The 24,824-nt window shown below is 38.7% G+C and overlaps 1 protein-coding gene across 5 annotated transcripts in view; it reads right to left on the bottom strand.

Annotated features, from left to right (window-relative positions):
* Positions 1–538: 538 nt before the first annotated feature.
* The window catches only part of VAPA (VAMP associated protein A), a 50,158-nt gene continuing 25,872 nt past the window's right edge, over positions 539–24,824 (bottom strand). For 3 of the 5 annotated variants that reach the window (XM_045004513.1, XM_045004511.1, XM_045004512.1), the window contains exons 2-7: positions 18,641–18,793; positions 13,958–14,061; positions 9,366–9,446; positions 6,676–6,915; positions 5,259–5,435; positions 539–3,876 (exon numbers count right to left, since the gene is read on the bottom strand). In XM_045004513.1, coding sequence (XP_044860448.1) covers positions 3,718–3,876; positions 5,259–5,435; positions 6,676–6,915; positions 9,366–9,446; positions 13,958–14,061; positions 18,641–18,793 — 914 coding nt within the window. In that variant the 3' untranslated portion in view covers positions 539–3,717. The remainder of the gene's footprint in view (positions 3,877–5,258; positions 5,436–6,675; positions 6,916–9,365; positions 9,447–13,957; positions 14,062–18,640; positions 18,794–24,824) is intronic. The other 2 variants (XM_045004515.1, XM_045004514.1) reach the window with 1 other exon arrangement.

Here is a 24,824-nt window from a genome sequence, read left to right as displayed (position 1 = left end):
ATTTAACTTCATACATGACTTTATGGCCTTTATCATTTTAGCCTGGCTGCGGATGATCTTTTCTGTGAAATAAGAGGATAATACATCACAGTGAGAGGTATATTCTGGAGTAAATCAGAGGCAGTCTGGATTTATGAAGCAATTTAGACTCCTAGAAAGTGCTACAGGGGGACTTTGCTATTTACTAAAGCAGCAGACTCCATCTTCTTCACCTCCTTGGTCAGAAGGTTGTTGGATGAGTATAAGCAAACAAAAGCCCAGAGGGCTCCAATATAAATACAAAAGAAGGTATGTTATTTTTTACCACAACACTCAGAATATTTTAATTTGTTTACTGTGTGACTATCCAACATGTGAAAACTGATCAATAACAGTTTACTGCTAACTTTATGCTTAAATTATTTATCAACATTAGCTATAACAAACAAGGCAGTATGGCAATCCATACAGCAAACTAGGTACACCTATTTGGCAAAGAAACACAGATCTACTGTATAAACTTGAATCAGTAAGTCTCAAAACAAAAAAGACACTGTCACATTTTTAATAGTTTATTAACACTTTATGCTTTGTAATACCCTTAAAACCTTTATAATAAGTTTTGCTTACCGATGTTATCCTTTCCCATTTGGCAAAGGCCTTTTGCCCCCTGAGAGACACTAACAGAGCTCACGCTAGTGTTTTGTTGGTTTATTTCCTGTATGCACATCCGCTTCAATCACAGCAGGAACATGCACCACTCTGACAGCACTTGCCAACTGCTTTTAGAGAAGCAGTAGGAATGCATAAAAAGACTGCACATTGGTGAAGGTTGCAGAGAATTTTTAAATGTGCTCGATAAAGGGTAAGCTAATTTATTTACTATAGTAATTTTGAAGTAGGTTAAATTTGGGATCTAAATTACTACAGAAACGCATTAAAAGACAATGAAGTATTTTCTATGTAGCTGAATTCCTGAAGTGTTATACAATTTTTAAAGTGCTATATCCATAAAAAAAACTTAACATACTGTACTATGTATTTGGGATCAAGAGGTTTTTGTTAACATCTTGCCCTAGCGAGCAAGCAAAAATGCAATCTGTGTTCTCCATTAAACTAAAAAAAAGTTGGGGAAATTGTGCATTTTACTTCATACATGACTTTATGGCCTTTATCATTTAACCGTACTCTCACTATTAGCAGTGGGGATTATATTTCCCCATGCTGACATACACAAGTAAGTAGGCACACAAAGTAAGAAGTTCTAACCATTTCAGGAACAGACAAACAATTTAATCCATATTACATAATTCACTGAATACAGTTGATCTCATCCAAAGTCACTCCTGAGAGCAAAATAGTTTTAGCATTACATTTTATATACAGCTATGAAGGATTACTGGAAACCAAAAGACTCTTCTTATATCAGGAGCACCTCATGTTATGTATATTGTTACGATGCCTGTTTGCACTTTTAATCTGCACATATTATTTCAACCATAACAATTTCCACCTGCTTTGTATTTATAAAAATTCATATTAATTAGCTGATTTTATAATCATTTTTATCTCAATATAGGTGCCCTTTTCCATTCTAAAGTACTGATGCCAGACATCCAACATAATTGGGCTGCACTGAGAAATGACTCTCTCTGCTCTATAGCCCTGAAAATGCTGGGCATTATTACACATCTTTGCATATACATATCTTTATGATTGCTTTGTCTGAAGCAAACTACATCCTGCACACTATAGCTTTTTTGTTACTTTACATGTTAGCAGCTTTCCTTTAAGAAACAGGCTTATACAGTCAGATGTATCACCATTTTGACAGAGCACAAGTTGGAGAATTGTATTGGTTTCTGAACCAATGGAATCAAAATAATCAAGACTTTAGAATATTTTTCCAGTCATTAAGCTGAGAGGAGACTTGAATGCAGATACTGGAACATACAAATGGAAACATCTGTACTTGCATGCTTTTAAGTGAAAGGATAAGCATTATTTGTATTGTTTTTGTTGTCTTCCTTGTACATATGCAAGATGTTTTTAGAAAAGTTTACCACAGATAGCAATGACAGAACAGGATGTAATTATATTTTTCATTAAAAAAGCACTAGAAATCAAAGGCAACCAAGATAATGAATGTTTCCCTAGAACATTTTTCTCAGCTACACAATGTGTGTATACACCAAGGTCTAACACACTTAGCTGCACCACATCAAGTCAAGCTGTCCAAGTGCATACACAATTTTGCTTACAGGAGTATATCCCTTCCAGAATTTGTCAGTTTACAAGTAATTCCCTGTGTTGGATTATGCTTAGTCAGAAGTATGGATATATTTTTTTTCCCCAATACTACCACCTACTTGGTTTTATGACCTGTATATCAGAAATGAGGCAAGACGTAAGATTAAGTGCAGGGAAGCATTTCAGACCCAATAAATGCATTCTCTAAAACTTAGATATATATGGTTAATAACAGGTAAATTTGCCAAGAGTTGCATGAAAGTTTTTTTGTTTGTTGTTTTTATTGGGGGAGAAGTTAAATTGAGGCTTGCTCAGCAAACATCAACTCCTCTGCATCATGGAAATTCATTATGGGTGTTTGAATAGAAAAAAAAATGTATTTAAGAATATCAGTTAAAATGGAGTTACAAAGAGAGCTGATAGATTAATAAACTTGAATGCTGTACCCTCTATGAAACCAAAGGAGAATCTGCCCCTGGAAGACACCCAACAGACTCAAAGATGCAACAGAACGTTGACTGTTATACACCCACACAATCCAAGTAAATATTTTAAAACCAGATACTGAAAACATTTGTCTCCCAATATTTATACCTGCTGGATTACCTACATTATCTCCATGTCTCAAAATAAGTTAGATAATTATCTGTTCTATAGCTGAAAGCAGCCAAAAAACTGTTCCGAACTTCATAAATAGAACGGGAACTCTTAATGTTTGTTTCAAACTTCAAATACAACAGTCTAAGCCAAAGATTGAAAGTAAATTACAAAATATCCATTTGTTACAAGTAGCAAATTACCACGAACAATGAATTTGTTAGGAATCCCTCTAAAAGTATGACACACACAAACAGGCTACCCAGCAGAAAATCTGTTAATTTTATTTCTGTTTTTAATATTAAATACCATGGGACAGGATTGTAAGGATGAAAAACTGCCAATAACTGCCTCACAAGGGATAAGAAAGAAATTCTGCCATGATATTAGCAAAGTAAGGTAAAGGAGAAAATTTACACAGTAAGAGGCACCATTTTCCCTCCAGAAAACCTCGTCATATTCCTGAACAAGTGGGATTAGCAATCTAATAAGTCATTTTTCAAGAGGTAACAGCAACAGATAAAATTTTAAAGGATTATTAAAATAACATTTACAAGACTCTGAACAATTTTTGAACTCTTATTAAAACCACAGAAAGAAAGAACAATTCTTTATTTATGAATTTTCATAAAGGACTGAATGTGCAACTGACACCTGCTATTGATGATTTAATGTACAATTTTGTCCAGTAGCCGAACAGTTTGTCTTTTTTTAAATTGTGTTTTCTAACCGTGCGAGATCATTAAAGGCAAAGCCTGTATGACGCTGTACACAAAAATGGTCACTTGGGCCATACTACCAATGAAGTGGTAGGTAAACAAATCTTTTTCTGGCCAAGAAAAAAAAAAAGGAAGCTGCACTCTGCATGCTTCTCTCTCTCTCTCTCTCTTTTTACAAGATGAATTTCCCTAGAAAGAATCCAATGAAAATGGCTGCAATTACAACAAGAAGTGAAGGAAGAGGATTGGAGCCATTCTCTCTGAGGGCCAAGGCTGTGGGTGATCCAGATTTATCGGAGTGTGTTACCTTTCTGAGCCTCAAGCCTTCCTCCTGAAAAGAACACATGCAAGAAATTCATGAATATGGAATCATTGTCTTATGAATGGTGAAAATTTAACCAGGAGACTGAATCTCTTTGGTAAGTATTTAAACCAGGTCATACAAAATCATTTTAGAAGAGTAGCTGTACTATTACTTTTTAAATTGAAAAAAAATCAAGGTACTGCAACATTCAAAATAAGTGTACATTTATCAAGTTACACTTTCTTTTTTCCAATATCTAATCCACATGTATTCCACCCTGTTTGTATATATCTATTAGTAAAAGTAATTAAACTCTTATCTTGCACACTGAAAAATCCATCTTTAATTTACACAAAAATTTTAAGTAAATGAAACAACTCCCCACTAGCTAACATTTACATTTTGTGGTTTCCCTATGTGCTTTGATATCACAACTACTGTTTAGGAGTTAGCTTTATTTCAGATTTCTTTATACATTAAAATGTTATTATTGACAATATAGGAACTGTCATATACCCAACAGCTACAATGACAACATATAGTTGTGTACTGATAAATTATAATTATGGAAGTAACTTTAGATAATGTTTTCACCTCTTAGCTCATAGTACTACTACACAAAGCTAGCAGAAAGCAACACTACATTGAACACAACTAGTAAGTGAACAATCAAGGGATTTTGTAAGCTAAAATTCTGTGATCTGCAATGCTGTTGCATTGGTTCTCAGCTATATGCACCTGAGTAAATATATATGCACCTAATAAAGAGACCCAAAATATTGTGAAAACAGATAATAGTGAGTTTTTATGAAAAGCTGTAATGCAGTGGAAACTATAAAGACACCCAAGATGTTTGAGTACCAACTTAGAAAACGGTACTTCTTATTCCACTACATCTTAAAAATATATATAACTGGCATACTTTCAAATTCTCATCAGTGGAAAGAAAAAGATACTGACCCTAAACAACTGATGAGTGTTTACATTTAACATGAACTTGTGCTGCACACATTCTTGAATCATGGAATAATAATTCCTAGATGTTTTAGAAACAGGTTTAAAAATAAGATCACTTACTTCTGAAATTGACACAGAAATGGAGTTTTTAGATGAGGAGAGAAGTGATAGCTTAGCTAACAGTGCTGCTGAGGAAATAGCTACATTTGATCAATCCCTATTTCTTAGGAGAACAAGCAAATTATATAGCAGATGATCCTTGTTATACAGATAATTGTATCTACTTTGTTCATTCTAAGAAGTATTCCCCAAAATATTTCCCCTTTTTAAGTTTTATGCAGATAAAACTTCAAAAGTTAAGTTTTATCTGCATGCATCTATACAAATCCATGTCTTTTAATCACCTGTTTAGGAGTAACTCATTTTATGAAACTCATTAGAACAGAACTTACTCTCAGGTGCCGATTTTCATCTGACAGTTTCATCACATCAGCCTGAAGTCTTTTGCACTCTTCCACTAGTTTCCTTGTTTCAGTATCATTAAGAGAGACACTATGTGGTTTTGGCATCGGTCCATCCTGTTTAGATGTATTCAGGACTGGGGCAGATTTGCTTGCTTCTACATCATTCTGCAAATATTAAGAGTAACCTGAGAATTTTAATTTTCTAGATCCAAAGAAATATTTACAGCTTAATATAAAAATTGAAAAAATTAAACTACTGCTACAATGTATTTCAAATGAAGCTCATATCTGAGGTAATCCAAAACACAGCATTAAAAGGCACAAGAACATAGCATTGTTTGCATTCAGCACAATGCCACTGAGAAAAAAGCCAATCCTTATACTTCTTGAGTTAACACTGACTCAACAGGCATCCAAATGATAACGTAAGATGTGAACTTCCATTTTTATATAAAAGGAAAAGAAAAAAATTAAGTAATAGGAAGCAATAAAAAACGGCTAACATTAGAAAGATGAAATCCAGGACACACAAGTTCTGTTAAGGACTGAGGTATGATAAGGAAATAAAAATATTTTGAACTTTGAGTGCTTCTCATGCAAGGAGCTCAAAGCACTTTACAAATATTGATTAAACCTCACCGCATCTCAAGGAGGAAGGACTCCACTTATTTTGAATATGGGTGAACAGAAGCAGAGGCTAAGTGATTGCCCAAGGTCATGCAACAAGATTGTCACAAAGCTGGAAACAGAATCCTGGAGTCTAGATTCCCACATTCCTGCTCTAGACATTAAACAATCTCCAGTGGACATTAAAAATACCATTCCATACAGTGGTGACCTGGATTAACTATACAGTTAAATGGAATTATAAAACAAAGCAACCACATACTAACACCACTGGAGATAATAGTAATTAATATCATAGTAAATTATGTTAACACTACTTTATTTTTTCCTGATTAACTATGCAGTTACTTTTACTTAGGTCACCACTCTATTGCACCTCTTCAAATAGCAAGTAAGCAGTCTGATTTGGTATTTAACTTTCAACTTAAACTTAATATGGCAATTATGTAAAAACAGAAGATATCTTGATTTCAATATGCAGAAAAAACAAGGTCTTTATAACTAACTGAACTTCATTAGTAACAACTCAAGCTGCTACTGGTTATCTCATTACACCTGTTTACATTTTACAATATATTCTACTGTATGGTCATAAAGAGCCTAAGGGCCAAATCCTGCTCTCTTCCATAGGTAGTACCTATTGGATTCAACAGAATTACTTGTGTGAGGAGAGCATGATATGGCACTTGGTTTATTGCTGGTTTGCAAGCTAACTAGAAATTCCTTTAACACACAAACTCCATTAGAGCCCTATAGCTTTTACCTCCCTGGAACAAACCTGCTTCTTCTGCTGTCTGACCTCACTGACTGGTTCCTTCATGTCAATCTTCTGGCTATAACTGCTAGGTGTCTGAAGAAAGTTGCTGCTCATTGGAGTGAAATACTTGTATCCTGGTGTAGGTAAATCCTGAGGTGGCAGGGGAGCCATACCCTCAGTACTCGGCAGATTTCTCATTGCAAGATTTAAGGGAGTGACTAAACCAACGGCTAAAGGATTAGGTTCTGCAACCCCACGCTGCTACTCAGAAAAACATAAACATTATGTACAAGCAGTAATATAAAGGTACCACGTTATAGAAAGTACAAAAAGTTTGCTTCAGATGTTAGTTTTATACAATTAATTGCAACCTTCATTTGACCCCTTTGTGTGTATCCATTATAATGCAGACTTTAATAATATCACCACATACTATTTTTTTCCAATGAACTTCTGCCTCGTTCTGTGGACAAGATGGATGCTTCTTAGGGCTCTGAAGTGAACGAGGTTATTGTCTGCAAGACTCCTGCCTAGGCTTATGAATGCAGAGATAGTTCCCAAATCACAATTGACAATATTGAGGTAACATGCTTTCAATACACAGGCCTGGGAGTTCTACTCTTCAAAGTCCTGCTCCCTTGTAATTTCTGAGTAACTTGACAGCAAGTTGTTATTTTGAATGTCAGACAGTGCAGAGAGGACAAGACCTCTTCAATTTACACAGCTTGAAATTACCATCTGCCACACAATTTGAATGGATTTTGGTGCAGACAGGTAAAAAGATGCATCTTTCTAACCTGCATTTCCCTTCCTTACTGCTAACCTGAAAGATGGACATAGGGCCCACGAGTATCTGTACTAAGCCTAAGTGCAGCACCTCCTTTTTGAGGAAAACTGAACTCAAAATTACAGGTTTGAAATGACTGATTGAAGTTTATTTTTAAATGTACATCAATACTTTCATTAATATTCAAATAAGGTTTTAGTGTATGAAAGAAGTCTTGCAAATAATACTGAAAAGTTTCATTTGTTTACCCAATCTGTTGAAACAGCCAAGAATATTAAAGCATCAAAATGAGGGCTGAAAATTAATGCAATATTTATCTATTGATATTCTTAAAACTCACAAATTCTAAATGTTGTACCATCTGTAAAGGCCACACCACAATTTGTATTAACTATATCCACAGAACGTTATTGCTCGAGGCAAAGGTTTATTTAGCACAGTTCACCAACTGTACACCAGTATGTTCACTTAATATGGTATAACAATTTCCTGTTTCATGTTTGCAGTGTTATTGTACCCATGTTGGTCCCAGGAATATTAGAGACACAAGGTGATAGTTCTTTTATTGGACCAGCTTCTGTTAGTGAAATACGTGCTTTTGAGCTACACCAACCTCTACTTCAGGTCAACTTCAGTTTGTCCAACAGAAGATATTACCTCACCCAACTTGTCTCTCTAATTGTATACTAAGTACGTATATACTCGTTCATAAGCTGAATTTTTTTAGTAAAAAGGGGAAGCACCAGAGAAGGGGGTCGGCTTATGAACGGGTATAGAGAGCGGGAGAGGTGGGACACAGCCCCTCCCCCCAACAGAGGGGGCAAGGAGAGACTACACAGCCAGCAGAGCCAGAAGGAAAGAGGAGGAGCTTCTGGCCACGCTGCTCTCCCCCCAGCCTCCGAAGCAGCTGCAGCTCCGGGGCTGACAGGCTGCGGCCATGCTGCACTGCCCGGCCCACCGGAGCAGCTCGAGCCAGGCCAGAGACATCCTCCCCTGGCCCTCCCCATATAAGGTGGGAAGAGATGGGATGGGGAGAGTGTGGGTGTCCTGGGCTAGGGATGGGCTCAGGTGGGGAGTGGTCACCGGGGTTACTCCTCTGACCCCCAGCTTCTCCCCCCCAAAAAATTTCCCCCGCCCATCAGGGTAAGCAGCTGGCGCGCCAGGACGCTTTGTTTACTTAGGTTTACCTCCATGCCTGCAGACACTCAAAGTAAACAAACCATCTCGGCCCACCAGTGGCTTATCCTGATGGCCCAGGAGCCAAAGTTTACTCACCCCTGAATTATTTTCCATTTTTACTTATCCATCTGGGGGGGGGGTGTCCAGCTTATAAACAAACCGGATTATGATTGAGTATATACGGTAATTCAGTTCATCACCAGAATGGTAAAGTTAATTAAGGTAAAAGGGGAATATGTGGGAATATGAAATAAAAGCTATAGGATAAAAGAGGGACACTTGTCAAATGTTGAATAGACCTGGAAATAGGGGAAGGAAGGCAAATTTAAGTTAGATGACAAGTACACTCTTGCATTAGACAACATAGCCTGTATTATACTGAGCTATAAAAATACCAGGAACCCCAAAGGAGAATAGTACGGGTTAAGTTCAATTGCTTTTAAAAAATATGGCTCCAATATTGCAGAGCTAACCATTTATTTAAAGAGCATGTTCAGATTTTGTAAAACCATATCATATAGTGAAAGACTGCAAAAAGCCAGCTAGCAACGTGTTTAGGGGTTAAGAAAAAACTGTTTTTTTAAATTAAGTTACCCATTTGCTAATTTTCTTACTTTTGGTATCTGGGACATTCAGCACAATGTTTATTATCATAGCATCTTTAAAAACACTCAGATCCATGATAAACTGAAACTGCTGCAAGATCTTAAAATGCTAATATAACATCACTTAGTTTCTGACTTACCAGTTTATCATTTTCATTGGGCATTTCAAACACACATCTCAATTTGGAGTCCATTAGGTCATCCGGTTTTGCTTCTTTCCACTAAAATGACAATTTTTATGGTTATTTAATGTACAAGGTTCATGCAAACCAAACCCAAACATTTCCTAAGTGATCTGCTTGTATACCTTCTCAATACTCAAGTTTGAATATTGCCTTTATTTCAGCTACAATTTTCAGACTCTGGCTTTTAAACAATTCTCATCACCATTATTCTACAAATTATAATGAATAATGGAAGCTAGAGATGTGTAAAAACTAAAGTCTGGAAATAAAGATGAAAAACAGAATGCAACATTATGAAGCAACTTTTGATTTTAAAAGCAAAGAACTAAAAGATGTTTTGATAAAATACAGAAAAAAGTCTGTACTGTATTTTATAATGGCAGTATTATCTCCTTATTAACATGATCCTATATTACACCTTTCAGAGTAATTTTATTACTACAGGAGGCCAGACTAGATGGGTCATAGTGGTCCCTTCTGGCCTTGGAATCTATGAATCAATTAGTTCTCCTTACCCTAGATTTCTGAACTAATTACCACATTGCAGCTTTTAATACATTACTGTTTGGGCCTATAGAAATATTTCATAGCAGCTGATAAACATTTTGAATTATAGTACACTGTCAAATATACTCAACTATAAGAAAGGCTGGAATATTCCCTCCTTGCAGATAACCGGTATTTAAAATACTGCCACTTAAAATATGTTTTAGGCTTACTGAGTTCCAGATGTCAGCTGCAATTCTTGAAAGCATCCACAACTATTCCAACCCTCTCCTGCTGCCAAACACCCTTTTTATGGCTAAGTAAGCATTTAAAGTCTAAAAAACAGTCACAAGACTTCCTCCTAAGAACGGTAAACAAAAATGGCCCCCTACAACAAGCTTTAAGATTCAGAACAGCCACAAAAATTGTATATGTCCACTAGGGGGCAGAGCTTAGTCAAATCACTCCCAAATAGAAATAAGTGTTTCCATGACACACTAATGAACACAAAGAGGTATTACATACTGTCTTATCTCTTAAATAGAATATAAAGAATGGTCATAAAGGCATCCCATGACACTAATAATATTAAGCACCATTCAGCACTGATCTGATATTGAAACCCTGTGATATATCAATGTTGGTTAACAGTGTAGATTTTCTATAAATGAGTTGAGGAAAATCGTAGTATGAAAGATATCATTTTTTGGATGTCCATTTTAAATACACAGTGTGTCTTTCATAAGCCATTTTATTTTTTGGGAATAGATTTAATATTTCAAAGTTAGTTTATACCAAACAAATTATAATTCTAGCCAGACAGAAAAGCGGTTCAGACAACAACCTAGCTTTCTGGTGGCTACTTCATGTCCCTCCACCTTGAAACACTTTTTTAAAATTACTTACCTGTAATTGTTCTATAAAGATTTACACCTCAACAAATAACTGCCCTTGGGTCTCCTGCTCCTGTGTATGGACACAGAGCAATTCCCTACGCTCAATTTTTGAGCTGCTGGTTCCAGCATGGGCGTATCTTGAGCCACTTCGCTGCAGAATAATGGCCCAATACTCCAAAGTTAAATTCCCTCTGAACTGGAGATCAAATTATTCCCAAAGGAACAACATTTAAAAGAGTAAAATATTAACCAGTTACAGATTACTCAATTCTGTTGGAATGAAATTGGTTGAAGAATCTGTTGAGGTGTTCATCTTCAAAAAACAGCCATTACAGATAACTATGCTCAAGGGATGCCTACAGAAAAAATGAAGACAACATACAATTTTTAATAATCAAAGTGAAAACTTTGAAAATGGTAATTTAATGGTGATGTGAAGAAGAGAGGTACTCTTTAAAATATATTTATTTTAAAAACCGTGCAAGTTTTAATCAATCAATTTGTTTAAAAAAAAGCCAAAGGAAAGACAAACAGGTATACTGAAAAGCTCCTAAAGAATGACAGAGTTTGGGCAGAAGTTCTGTAACATTAATGTCTGTAAAACTCCATGCACTGTAAAACTCCTATTCCTCCAAACATTGACTTCTGCTAGAGTCCAAACTGAGCAGTGGTACTTAGTATGTGAATGTAAATAATTCCATGGAGGAGGAAACAGATCTGAGGTTTGCTGCAGTAGGTGATTTGCCTTGCACTAAGAGGGCTTCTGAAATTATCTTGAGATGAAAGCATTACAGATAAACAGAATCAGTTTGAAAAAGCTATATTCCACAAAATCCCTTTCCCCTTTTTTCCCAGAGGCATTTAAACTTGGCTGTACAACATTTTACAATCAAAATGATTAATTTTCTGCAGCTTTAGAGCAGAGGGTATTTTCAAGGATGGTAATTTAAAATAATGTTTCAGAAGTAGATTTTTATATCCTTCCTGGATAATGCCACTAATCCATGCAACCAGGATCCAACAGAGCATGGGGTTGGGACAAAAAACAGACAGGGAGCTCCACTGAGGCAGATTCTTGCTAAACTCTCCAGAAGCTTTAACAAAATCTGGATTATGACTACTTCTGATGAAAAGAGGCCATACTGAACCCTTCAACTTCTGAGGAAAAGGAGATACAGTACAAGCCTGCTGAGCCCTAGTGAATTTAGTTTTTTGTAAAACCTGGTTTCTGGCCTTTGCCCTTTTGTCTACTCTGAGTTACCCAGGTAAGCATCTTGGGAGTGCACCAGGGCTGACCAAGGAAGTTCTTGGAACCAGCACCAGTGGCAAGCGCCTCAGACCCATTCCCTGAATCTGAAGGCACATGGTTACCAGATCCCTGGGGCCAGGGGGACTCTCTCCCTCTCTGCCTCCTGAAGGAGACATTGAGGCCTTGAGGTTAGAGCACCCTTCAGAACTAACTGTAATGGAACAAATATCTCCAGAAATATCGACCATCCACCACTTCCTGGATCTGTGATGCTAGCTTTTCTTCCTCAAAGACAGTGCTCCAGCATACAAGATCTCTCAGTGTTACTGTTCTTATCTTTACTCTTAAACGGAGCAGAGAGCACACAGAAATAAACACCTCTACAGGAATTGAGCCTTGGCACAACCAACTGTTTGTTCTGAAGTTAGTTGTGGGTCCTTGAATCCGAATTCCTGCATCATGAGGAAAGCCTGGATTATGTGTCTATATAGCCAGGTAGGCCCCAAGTATACAAGTCGTGTACATGAAGCATCTATCTCATGGGTAGGCAACCTATGGCACGCGTGCTGAAGGCGGCACGCGAGCTGATTTTCAGTGGCACTTTCACTGCCCTGGTCCTGGCCACCGGTCTGGGGCCTCTGAATTTTAATTTAATTTTAAATGAAGCTTCTTAAACATTTTTTAAAACCTTATTTACTTTACATACAACAATAGTTTAGTTATATATTATAGAAAGAGATCTTCTAAAAACATTCAAATGTATTACTGGCACGCGAAACCTTAGAGTGAATAAATGAAGACTCGGCACACCACTCCTGAAAGGTTGCTGAACCCTGATCTATCTAGAAAGTGGACCTCCCCAATGTAAATCAAACAGCTAGTGTACATCAGCCTGCCTCTAGGAATATTGGAGAGGTATGAAATGACCAGGTTTAACTGGTGTATCTTCTCCAGGTCTTTGAAAACTGCATCGACTAGAAAACTCCTGATGCCAAGAATGGAATGGAATCAAGCCTAGCTGTGTAATGGTTAAAAAAATTTGGATGAGAAGCCTAAAACTCTTAGTACCACTATAACAATAACTAAACTAAACTGAAAGAACACACATGAAATATACAAGAGAAAGCCTTGGGAAAATCCAAGTTAAGATCCTTAGGCATGGGGCAAAATTTGCACTAACAGCTAAATATGACAATAACTAAGGTATTGGGACCACACAGCCCTTATATACTCTGTGCTCTGAATGCTTTCCAGAAAACACCTGTACTTCAAAGACTAAAGGGTACATATCCCAACAATTGTATCTGTCAGCTCAACCTCAGGTATGTGCTTACTTCTACAAGAATGGAAAGTGAGTTTGTAGTTTGTGCATATTTTTGCCTTCTTGGTCTTCCTATAGAAGAAGGCTTATCTTCTCCACCAGACTATTTTGATTCCCATTAGACTGTCCCAGCTGAACTTCTTTTACATCCAGTAACGCTGTTCTCATGTTAGAACTTGCCACTTCACACTTTCTTTGAACTCCTTCACACTAACCCTGTTTACTGTCTGTTAACTGACTGCAAGGATCAATAGGCCCATGCTGTAATACCCAAAACTAATTCATCCACGCATCATTCACATTCAATTTGCCTGCTATTCACCAAGCCCCCATAAATAACTTTCAAACAAAGCTCATTAAGCAATTCAGAAGCACTAATTACATGATTTTGCATTTGTGATTCAAAACCTTTGATCACTTATTCACAGTAGTCAGAGAGTTCTTCAGAAAATATCTGTTGAGTTTTGTTCCAAGTAAAAATTACTTAAATTTGAACATATGTTTACCTATTACAGCAGAAACTGAATTTTAAGCCTATTACAGCAGAAACTGAATTTTAAGCAGGCAGCATATTCATGTTAATACGTTTACTTACCACTGCCTCCATATCTGAAGTGCTTGGTGGCGCAAAGATTGTCTGTACCATAAACTTGTGTTTACTCTTCTCATTTGGGTCATAGTCAAAAGGCTGTAACATTACTGTACAAAAACAAATGTAAGATTATTCATGGTTCTTCAACTGATCATTTAGTGCAAGCATATTAATCATTTTAGCTTTAATTCAATTCTCATTTGACTAGCCTTTAACAAAGCCACAATGCAAATGAAGAGGAAGAATACACTGTAGCAACAGCTGTCACCTGGAACAAATCTTACAGCTGTATAAATCCTAGAATTTACAACACTTAAAGCCCATATTTATAATAACCTGTTTTGATCCAAAACTACAAACAGGCAGAACATTTTTTAATTTCCACCAGTACCAGAAAATATTTAAGATAAAGACCAAACAAGTTTAATTTCCTTCAATCCATTTTTAATTCCTCTGCAATACAAACTGAACTATCTTAGGGATCATAATTTGCTGTCTGTATAGTCAGAAACATATTGTAATTTAAGTGAATGCAAAGACAACAGACCCCGAATATAAACGATGGTAGTTACAATCAGTATCCACTCCAAAGAGTTTTTTGAAGACAGGTGCTAGTTGGGCCAGCTTCCCCCTTCCTCTCTGGAGAGGACAGTACAATGACAGACAAGCAAGTACCAGCCCATTCTCCTTTGATACTGGTCACCTGTAAGTTCTACCATCTTCCATACCTAGGATCAAAGTGCTGATAGCCTCTATATATAGAGAGAGAGAGGCTATGTCACCAATGTCTTGTAGACGGGGGGGAGGGGGAGGAAGGAGGGAACAGATGTGCTTGCATAACTTTTTTAAAAAGAAATCTTTGGCTCACAAAAGTCTGAACGACCATTTCCCACTTTCCTGTCACCCAAAAAAGGGTGATGACATTTCTTGTTTCTAATAAAGAGGAATAAAGTTTTCACCACCCTGTTTTTCCATGGATGACTGAGAACCTAATAGGATTAGGATAATGATAAGCGACTGAAATTAGAGCAACTGAGAAGTAAAGAAATTTTTGTTCAGACTGTTTAAAATATTTGGTTTTTTTTAAATCCTATTTAAATAAAAAATTCTGACAGAGTGGGGTGCCAGGCTCTCTTTCAAGCTTTAACACATGCCTTGCCCTTTCAATTGAGGCCTGGTATTACCAGAGTGGATGATATCTAATTCTCCAAGGAGAACTCCAGAAAAACAGTTAAGACTTTAAGGTAAAAAGATCTAACAAGTTCAGAATTGAAAACCTGAACCACTGGGGTCTTTGCCTACTCCAAGACAAGCTCTATTAATACCTCAAAATCCACAGAGTTGTCCAAAGAACGTTCTGGACCATTTATGTCTTGGAAGAGTGAGTAAGCCACTGTTGTGTCAATATTCTTATAAAATTAATTTGATGACCTAGGTAATTATAAGCCAATTAGCATAACAAAGCCTGGGCAAAACAATGGAATGACTGATCTGCCACACTATCAGTAGAGTTAAAGGACAAAAATATACTAGTTGATACGGTTTAATGGAAAAAAGTCTTGTCAAACAAACATATCTTTCTTTGACAAGATTACAAGTGTAGCTGAGAAAGGTAACTGTGTTGATATAATATACAATACATATAACACAATATACACATTTGGATTTCTTTGTCTTCAATACTGCATGACATTCTGATTTAAAACCTAGCACAATTCAAAAATCAATATGACACATGTTAAATGGATTAAAAGTAACAGATAACTCCCCATTTAAACTTGAGACGTATTAACCAGTGGGGCTTTTCTAGTGAGATCCTGAAATAATCACTCTCAGCCCACCACTATTGATTAGATTTTTTGTCAATGATCAGAAAGAAAATATAAAATCACTATTGATAACATTTGCAGATGATAAAGACTGGCGATATGGCAAATAACAAGGTACGGTCACTGATAAAGAATGATCTGGGTCATTTGGAAACATGGTGTGTGATCTGCCTTTTAACATAGCCAAATGCTAGACAATACATCTAGGGACAAAGAACGCAAGCCATACTTACCGACTAGGAAGCTGGATTCTGGAAAGCAGCAACTCTGAAAAGTACTTATGGGTCACTGTATTCAACTAACTATACATGATCCTCCACTGTGATTCTGTGGCAAAGAGGGCTATTAAAATACCTGACTGTGTTAACTGGGAGAATCAAGCAGGAGTAGTGTGTGATATTACTTCTGTTTTGCATTGGTGAAACAACTGCCGGAATACTATGTTGAGTACTGGTGTTTACACTTCAAAAAGGATGTTGAAAATTTTGAGAGGTTCAGAGAAGAATTAGAGGGATGATTTGTGCCTGGAAAAGACACCTTACTATGAGATTCTAAAGGAGCTCTACCTAATTTACTACAGAAAAGGTCAAGTGGAATCTTGATCACAAATCTATAAACTGACTACCCAAGGAAAAGATATCTGATACTAGAGGACTCTAGCCTACCAGACAAAGGCATAATGAGATACAATGGCTGAAAGGTGAAGTTAGCAAAGTTCTGCTGGAAATAAGATAAGTTCTCCATTACTCTTGGCAGATATGTCTAAACTGCAAAAAAACCAAAGAAACCCACAGCAGTAAGTTTCAAAGCCTGGGTCAACTGACTTGGGTTCATGCTAGGGGACTAAAAAATTGCAGTGTAGATGTTCCCAGTCAGGCTGGAAACACCTACACTGCTATTTTTAGTCCTGTAGTATGAGCCCAGTCAATTGACCGGGCTCTCAGGCTCCTTATCCGAGGTTTTGGTTTTTTTGCAAAGTAGATGTACCTACAGAGTCTTTAATTCAAGGTGTCTCAGTGAAATGTTCTAGCTCAACCATAAATTGTTGGTCTAGACATAGGAATCACTGTAGAAACTCTTTGGGCTGTGATCTACTTCTTGCATAACAGTGGCCCAACTTGTTCTCTTCAAGAGCAACTGTTAAGAAGAAAATTTTTATTTGACTATAAATCAAAAATTTGCTCCATAAACTGTGCCCGGCAACTTTTAAACAGAATTGTTTGAATCAGCCTTCCCAGTCTCCTTCAGCCACTTCTCAAGATTAGTATCCATGTGAATCAGGAGTGCTTTGAGCATCTGCTCCCCACATCCCTGTTGCTGCTTCTCAGCAGCTCCTCCGCTGGCTCCTGCCACACCACAAGAAGGAAGAAAAACAGCAGCTCTGGTTGTTCCATTGGCAGCTTCCCTGCTACACTGTGGAAGCCCCAAGGAGAGCAAGACAGGAGCCTGAATGACTCTGCCTGAACCTAGAGCACCACCTAGCAAAGGATTACTTCCCTACTCCTTCCCAATACCCAAAGCAGTCTAGGAGAGGGGGAAAAGAATGACAAGCTGGATCCATATGGTGGGTCCATGGAAGTGGTGAGGGGACAACCTGGCTCTTCTTTCCTTCCCTCATGGGAGGTGGGAGAGCTCCTTCCCCATGTGCCCTCCCCCACCATAGGGCAGTGGGATGAGCTACCAGAGCCATTTGCTCACTCATGGGAGAGTACAGCCCTTTCCCCAGACCCTGGAGAGGCAGCCCGCACCCAGTATTCTCTGTACAGTGTGCTGCTGCTTTGGCAGTACCATGGGTCCAGTCTTAGATTAAAATACATATGTCCAGTTATTTTGGCTGGCTGACAAAATTTTGCTGACAACACAAGTGGCAGAAAGGCAATGGCAATTTTTCAAACAACAGCAGCAAAACCTGTCCAAGCCAAACCAAACAAATTTTCATGGGAGAAAGAAAAGGCACTGTCAGTCCCCAGGGCTCTTCCTCTGCTGAATTTCAAAGGCCTGCTGCAAACTATGGACATGTTAGAGCTTCTTTAAAAAGACTAAGAACTTTTTATAAATGGAAAGCATTAGGCTACCTAAATAATCTGGAAAAGATAGTTATTGAATAGTGGATTTGTGATGCTGCGATTAAGCTAATTATATGGTCCACTTAATCATTTTAAATATGGAATGTACTATATGATCCAAGCAACTGTAAGTTTTCATCTAATTTTTAAAGCGTCATTAATTATAATCAGATATCAAATACAGTGTAATTACTTCACAGCCATAAAGTGATGTCCCACTACAAACCGAGAGTGGATTATAAACAAAAATATGCCTCTCTTGGGCAAGGGCATCATTAATTTTTCTCTGGTCCTTTTCACCTTCCCCTCTTGCTTCCATACACTCATCATGGGTGATAACAGATTATAATTGTAATTCAGTATCCTGCATCATATCTTTTCCTCACTATCCCACCTTCCCATTTCCTTTCCTACTGCATAATCTGATCTTGAACCACTTTTTTTTAAAGTCACACCCATCTATACAGAAAGGGTAATTTGACTGTGTTAACTTGTCCAAATTAAGTCAAAAACATAATAGTTTGTAACAGACAGCTAAATATTTCAGTATCCAGGATTTTCATTTTCATATATTAACTTTTGGTGTACAAGTTGTTGTGGTGGCACCTGCAAGCTTAACAATACTGAAGAGACTGTACTAACAATTCATTATCAACAATACTTTACAAAAAAACCATAGTTAATGATGTTATGCAATAGTTTCTGTAAGGGACAGGTGGCAAAGTGTTTCATGTAATATCCTGGAACAACAGAATCAGAACTATAAAGCTGCACAACAAACTTGTTTTTACCTGAAACAGTTACAGTTGATCCTGGGTCAATAATTCCACTGTTTGGCCGCACACAGTATCGACGAGGCGCTGTGGTCTTCACTTTGAAACACACTTTTCTATCTGATGGGTTTCGTAGCTTAAGATTTGTAGTGACTACATCTGTGAAGGGACCTGTTTTAAAAAAAAAAAAAAAAAAAGGTATGTTTCTAGGAAAAAAACTTGCTTATGCAGTCCTGAATACTGTTAAATTAATTTCTTATAACAAAAACTATCTCCTGAGAACATTAACAATTACAAAGCATGCACCAAGGTACATATTCTTCTTGTTAGATGTCCAGACCCCACATGTACTCTGTTACACGACAACAGTGTGTGTGTGTGTGTGTGTGCGCGCGCGTGTGTGTGCGCGCACACAAAAACACACGCGTGCCAGTGCACACCTCTGTAATACAAACTAGTCACAGTTTGGATTCAAATTATTTAAAAATAGTACAGCCAATACAGAAAAGAAAACATTTTCAGCAAAGTTACTATGCTTATTTTCCCACAATTTTCTTGAAATACTATATGATAGTCAAAGGGTTAAAATAACTATGGCAGTATTTTTCCTTAGAAACAGAAGCAACGCATATTTAAGATTAAGAAACCTTCTAGAGCTTTGTTATACTTGAGTAGTAAAATGTTTAAGTCAGAACAGGTAAAATTCTGTGATACTGAGATGCATTAATTGCTCGCTGGTTGACCGTTGATAGAGTTGCCAAGGACAAAATGGGCAGAAACACTAATCCTTTAAGTGGTCTTTCCAGATGTGGGCAGAAAAAAAACTGGCAGAGAAGACAGAAATGTTTAAATTGCTGTTGCCCACACTGTACCTATTCTGTGGACAAGAGAATTCAGCTTCCATGGTTATCCACATAGCTCTTGATGAACAACACTATGTTCGCCAAAAAAACAAAAACAAAAAAAAACCACCCTATGGTTCTAGATGAGGGAAGCGACTAGACTAGTTGGCCAAGCAAAGAGACAGTTTCAGTGTCAGCAAGATAAGCTCCTTCTCTTCAAGCAGAGCCCATCCTCAGATGGCACCTAGTAGCAATGGCATAAAGAGAGGAGAGAAGAGGAAGCTGCAGTGTTCCAAGCACAAGTGAGGTTAACTGGCCCCAAGCTGTGGGAAAGCAAGATAGCAAACGCACTGAATGGGAGGATGCCTGCTTATAGTTTTATTGAGAAGGTTTTATATATATGAAATTTGCTCTTAACTGAATTTCACATGCAGAGTTTTTAGCTATCACAACTACTTTGGGGCTCTTAAATGACATTTTAAAAATCCTACTGCAACTTATTGTGAAAATGCTGAAATTAAAACAACTTCTATTTTAGTTTTTGTAACTGACCATAGTTAAAACAGTCACACACAAAAAGAACAATGTTTTCATTAAAGAAGACAAAAAGTAAAAGGATATAAGCCCTCAAATTTCAGGATATAACCCAGCCCTGAGATCAGGGATGAAACTTTCCCTATCTGTAGGTTAAGTCTGTAACAGGAATCCCCCAGCACCTCTAGATGAAGCAACTGGTATTAGCCACGACTGGACAGGATACTGAGCTAGATGGCCCACTAATCTGTCAGTATGGCACTTCCTTCATTTCTACAATCCTGTGAACCCTCAATCTGAATCCTTGGTTCTGAGAGATTGGAGAGGAGTTGATAACTGGCTGAAGACAAACGTTAGGACAGGGAAGAATGGACAGAGGCTTCCACTTAAACCATGTCTACATTTTGTCTTGGATGCGGAGCTTGCCAAGCCAATTTGCAACAGCCTCATCAGCGAAGCGCAGAACCCTCAGGTCACCATCAAATTGGTAAGAGGGCAGTCAGTGATGTGAAACATTCTCTGTCTTTGTCCACAGCGCACCTGGGATCTTCCTGCTAGCCAGCCCCAAGCGTGACGGCTGGCTGCACATTGTCCCTGGCTCATTCAAAATCGGTTCAGAAGGGCCCATGAACAGTTTGGCAAACCAAAGCTAGGTATACATGTTGTCAGGTCAGTTATAAGAGACTGGTTTCTGACATCAGCTGAAGCTCATTCTTCATACCACATTGACATCACAGAAAAATCTGGGCAGGGCAAGTGGTCCCACAACAGGTGCATCGATGACAAGTGCACTCTTGGGTGGTTAAAGAAGTCTGTGTATAGTGGTAGGACCAGGATTGCCCCGATCTTCTCAACCATTCTGGCTGTAGCATACATATCACAGGTGCTCGGAAGAGTGATGTTGCTTAACACAGGGAGCCATGGTACTGGTATGAGTCGAATCATGCCAGTTACAATGCGCACAGTTGAATATAGCTGTGCATCAACCAACTTGACATGAGATGAATGGAGCTAGACAGGAACAGTATTCTGTTGCAGATGTACAGAGGGCTAAAGGGGATGATCAGAGAGTTTGTGCATTTGCTCCCCATTAAATGCCAGCCAATTCGCTTAGAAGGCTGTTATGCAACCTCAACTTAGCTGCAGTTGTCCTCATGTGGTTAAGACAGGGGAGGGATAGCTCAGTGGTTTCAGCACTGGCCTGCTAAACCCAGGGTTGAGAGTTCAATCCTTGAGGGGACCATTTAGGGAACTGGGGCAAAAATCAGTACTTGGTCCTGCTAGTGAAGGCAGGGGGCTAGACTTGATGGCCTTTCAAGGTCCCTCCAGTTCTAGGAGAGAGAGAGAGACCTCTCTCTTTTTATACATATATGTATAAATATAGAGAGAGATCTAGGATTACTCCAAGGAAGACTGGGTGGGATTCATATTTCCATTGAGAAAGATACTCAGTTCTTGGGCTGCTCTAGCATTGTAAAGATCAAACACACCTGTAACTAACTGTTTTGGTCAGACTTAGTTCTAAATATCTACACTAGAAAAGGTATACTGACATAGTTAAACGAGCATACCAATTTAGCACAGATGCAGGTTATAGCAGAAACAGGGTGAATAAAAATTGATGCTTTTTTTAAAAATATGAATACATTTTATTTTAAATTAAATACGAGTTTATTTTTTAAAAATAGACCTACTTAAAAATAAATTTGAAATTGACAACCTACATAAGGCCTAAAATTATAATCTATTTAAATCATTTAAATTAATTACAATCGTTAATGTTGAGCAATAAATATTTCCTCCCAAGTTTTAAAGCAAATCAAACCACTCAACTGGTGGAAGCCATTTGCTAAGCAACCAGAAACAAAGTTTGCTGAAGTCCTAAACCAGCTTTTGACAGCAGTAGCCTCTTCTGCAGGGTCAAAGAGAATGCTTTCTTCATTTCAGTTTACACAACTAGTTCAGTTCAAAGTTAAGAAAGCACTGGGAGTTGAAAAAGCAGGAAAGTTTTTTTTTCTCTCCCAGTGTATGAATAAAAACTAGATGCGAGAATGAGATCTTCTAGTTCTAAAACCTTGCAGGACGCTAGGACCAGAAACAAAACAGTTCAATTTACTAACTACAGATAATACCTCCTTTGTTTAATAAATCATATTAAATGCAAAACTTTTTGATACACAAAAAAGTTCATCCAGCACCTTTAAAGCCATTTTATTTAATAAAATTTTTGTGAATTTTAATTCAATTTGAATTTCCATCCAGAGCTTGACACAAAACAATTAAAAAATTAATCTAATCAATAAGAAATGTATCATTCACCATTTTCTAAACATAAGAGTAAAAATTAAGAATCTGAATGAATATGTTACATTATATAACTGATAAAGTAAATGTGCATATCGTGTATCATGCTGACTAGCAAAAGGAACACCAAATGTAGTGTAAAGGCTATATTTAGTTGCAAATCAATACCAACTAATGAGAATCATTCTCTCTTTAGGAAAATAATAAAGATTACAAATGCAAAACACAATTAAAATTGATTATTTAAATCAAGGTTTCCTGCTGGGTGATTAAAACCACTTTGATTTAAGTCAATCCAACCTGCAAACAAAAAAACACTTATCCTGGTTCGGTGAGCAAAATAAGCTACAGAGGCATAAAGTACATTTGCCAGCATAAACTGCAGCTACACTAGGGGCTTGGCTACACTTACAAGTTGCAGCCCTGGGAGTTACAGCGCTGGTCATGCAGCTGTGTAGGGCCAGCGCTGGAGTGTGGCCACACTGACAGCTACCAGCGCTGCAGTGTGGCCACACTTGCAGCACTTTCCAGCGCTGTATTGAGAGGTGCATTGTGGGCAGCTATCCCACAGAGCACCTCGTCCCATTTTGGCGCTGAGTATTGTGGGAAGGGGAAGGAAGTGTGTGGGTCATTCCGCTTCCTGTGCCAACGCCCCGTGGTGCATCGCTTCACATCCCAGCATTCAGTCTTTCCGGCAACATTTGGCGCCATTGTGAGTGTCTTTCTGTTTTACTGTGTGTGAATCGCGATTTCTGTGGGAAATGGAGCCCGAGCTGCTGAGGACTGTGCTGATGAGTGTCGCCAGCACAACACGTTTGGCAGTCGAGCTATTCCTTCAGCTCCAAAGTGACAGTGAGGAGTCTGACGATGATATCGATATCGATTCTCCTGCCGCGTGTGACACTACAGTGCTTGTGGCATTCACGGAAATGCTCAGCACCGTTGAACGCCGCTTTTGGGCTCGGGAAACAAGCACTAACTGGTGGGATCACATCATCATGGAAGTCTGGGATGACGAGCAGTGGCTGCAGAACTTTTGTATGAGAAAAGCCACTTTCATGGGACTGTGTGCTGAGCTCGCCCCCACCCTGCGGCGCAAGGACACAAGATTGAGAGCTGCCCTGACGGTGGAAAAGCGGGTGGCTATTGCAATCTGGAAGCTGGCAACTCCAGACAGCTACCGGTCGGTCAGGAACCAGTTTGGAGTGGGAAAGTCAACCGTTGGAATTGTTTTGATGCAAGTTTGCAAGGCAATTAATCGCATCCTGCTAAGAAAGACCGTGACTCTGGGGAACGTGCAGGACATTGTGGATGGCTTTGCACAAATGGGTTTCCCTAACTGTGGAGGGGCGATAGATGGGACGCATATTCCTATTCTGGCCCCCCCCCACCTGGCATCAGAGTACGTTAATCATAAGGGGTATTTCTCTATGGTTCTCCAGGCGCTTGTGGATCACCGTGGGTGTTTCATTGACATTTACACAGGATGGCCTGGAAAGGTGCATGATGCACGCATCTTTCGGAACAGTGGCCTGTTCAGGAAGATGCAGGCAGGGACTTTTTTCCCAGACAGGAAGATCACAGTAGGGGACGTCGAAATGCCCATTGTGATCCTTGGAGACCCCGCTTACCCGTTACTGCCTTGGCTCATGAAACCCTATACAGGGAAGCTTGACAGGAGCAAGAACCGGTTCAACTACAGGCTGAGCTGGTGCCAAATGACTGTGGAGTGTGCTTTTGGCCGTTTAAAGGCCCGCTGGAGATCCTTGTATGGGAAGCTAGACTTGGGGGAAAGCAGCATCCCCGCGGTTATATCCGCTTGCTGTACCCTCCATAATATTTGTGAAGGGAAGGGTGAAACATTCAGTCAGGCATGGACCACCGAGGTTCAAGTCCTGGAGGCTGAATATGCACAGCCAGAGAGCAGGGCTAATAGAGAGGCCCAGCACAGGGCTTCAAGGATTAGGGATGCCTTGAGGGAAGAATTTGAGGTTGAAAGCCAACAGTAATGTTTGCTGCCTTGCATGGGAGTGAAGTGCACTGTTTACACTGTTATTCTATTATCCCAAAAATGATTTGCAGTGCCTGTTTCTTTACTGGGCTAAGGTATCTTTCACTATCTGCTATAATAAAGACTGTTTTCAAAGCCAAGAATTGTTTTATTGAAAAGAAAAAAACTTCCTTGACAGACAGACACACAACATTTCATGAACACAAGAGGGCAGGGGTGTGGGTTGGTGAACTGTACAGTCACAAGTTGCATATGTCCTGTCTGTAGTGCTGTGCAATGAATCCTGCACTTCAGGGTGCATATACTGCATGGTGATGGGGGTTGAGTGCAGAGGGTAAGGGTTGTAGTTATCAGGGCTGGTTGGTGAACGTACAGGTGTTGGAGGCAGCTGGTGGTGGTAAGAACCTGGATGCTGGGGAAAGGGGGTTTGAGCTGACATTGGGGCACAAGGCAAAAAGCTTTGGGACGGGGGGGCTGTGGGGCAGCACGGGACTGCTCTGCCTGCATGGCT

Source organism: Mauremys mutica, chromosome 2 (genome assembly GCF_020497125.1).
Source record: "Mauremys mutica isolate MM-2020 ecotype Southern chromosome 2, ASM2049712v1, whole genome shotgun sequence".
Lineage (NCBI taxonomy): Eukaryota > Metazoa > Chordata > Testudines > Geoemydidae > Mauremys > Mauremys mutica.
This window is presented reverse-complemented; position numbering and strand designations above follow the sequence as displayed.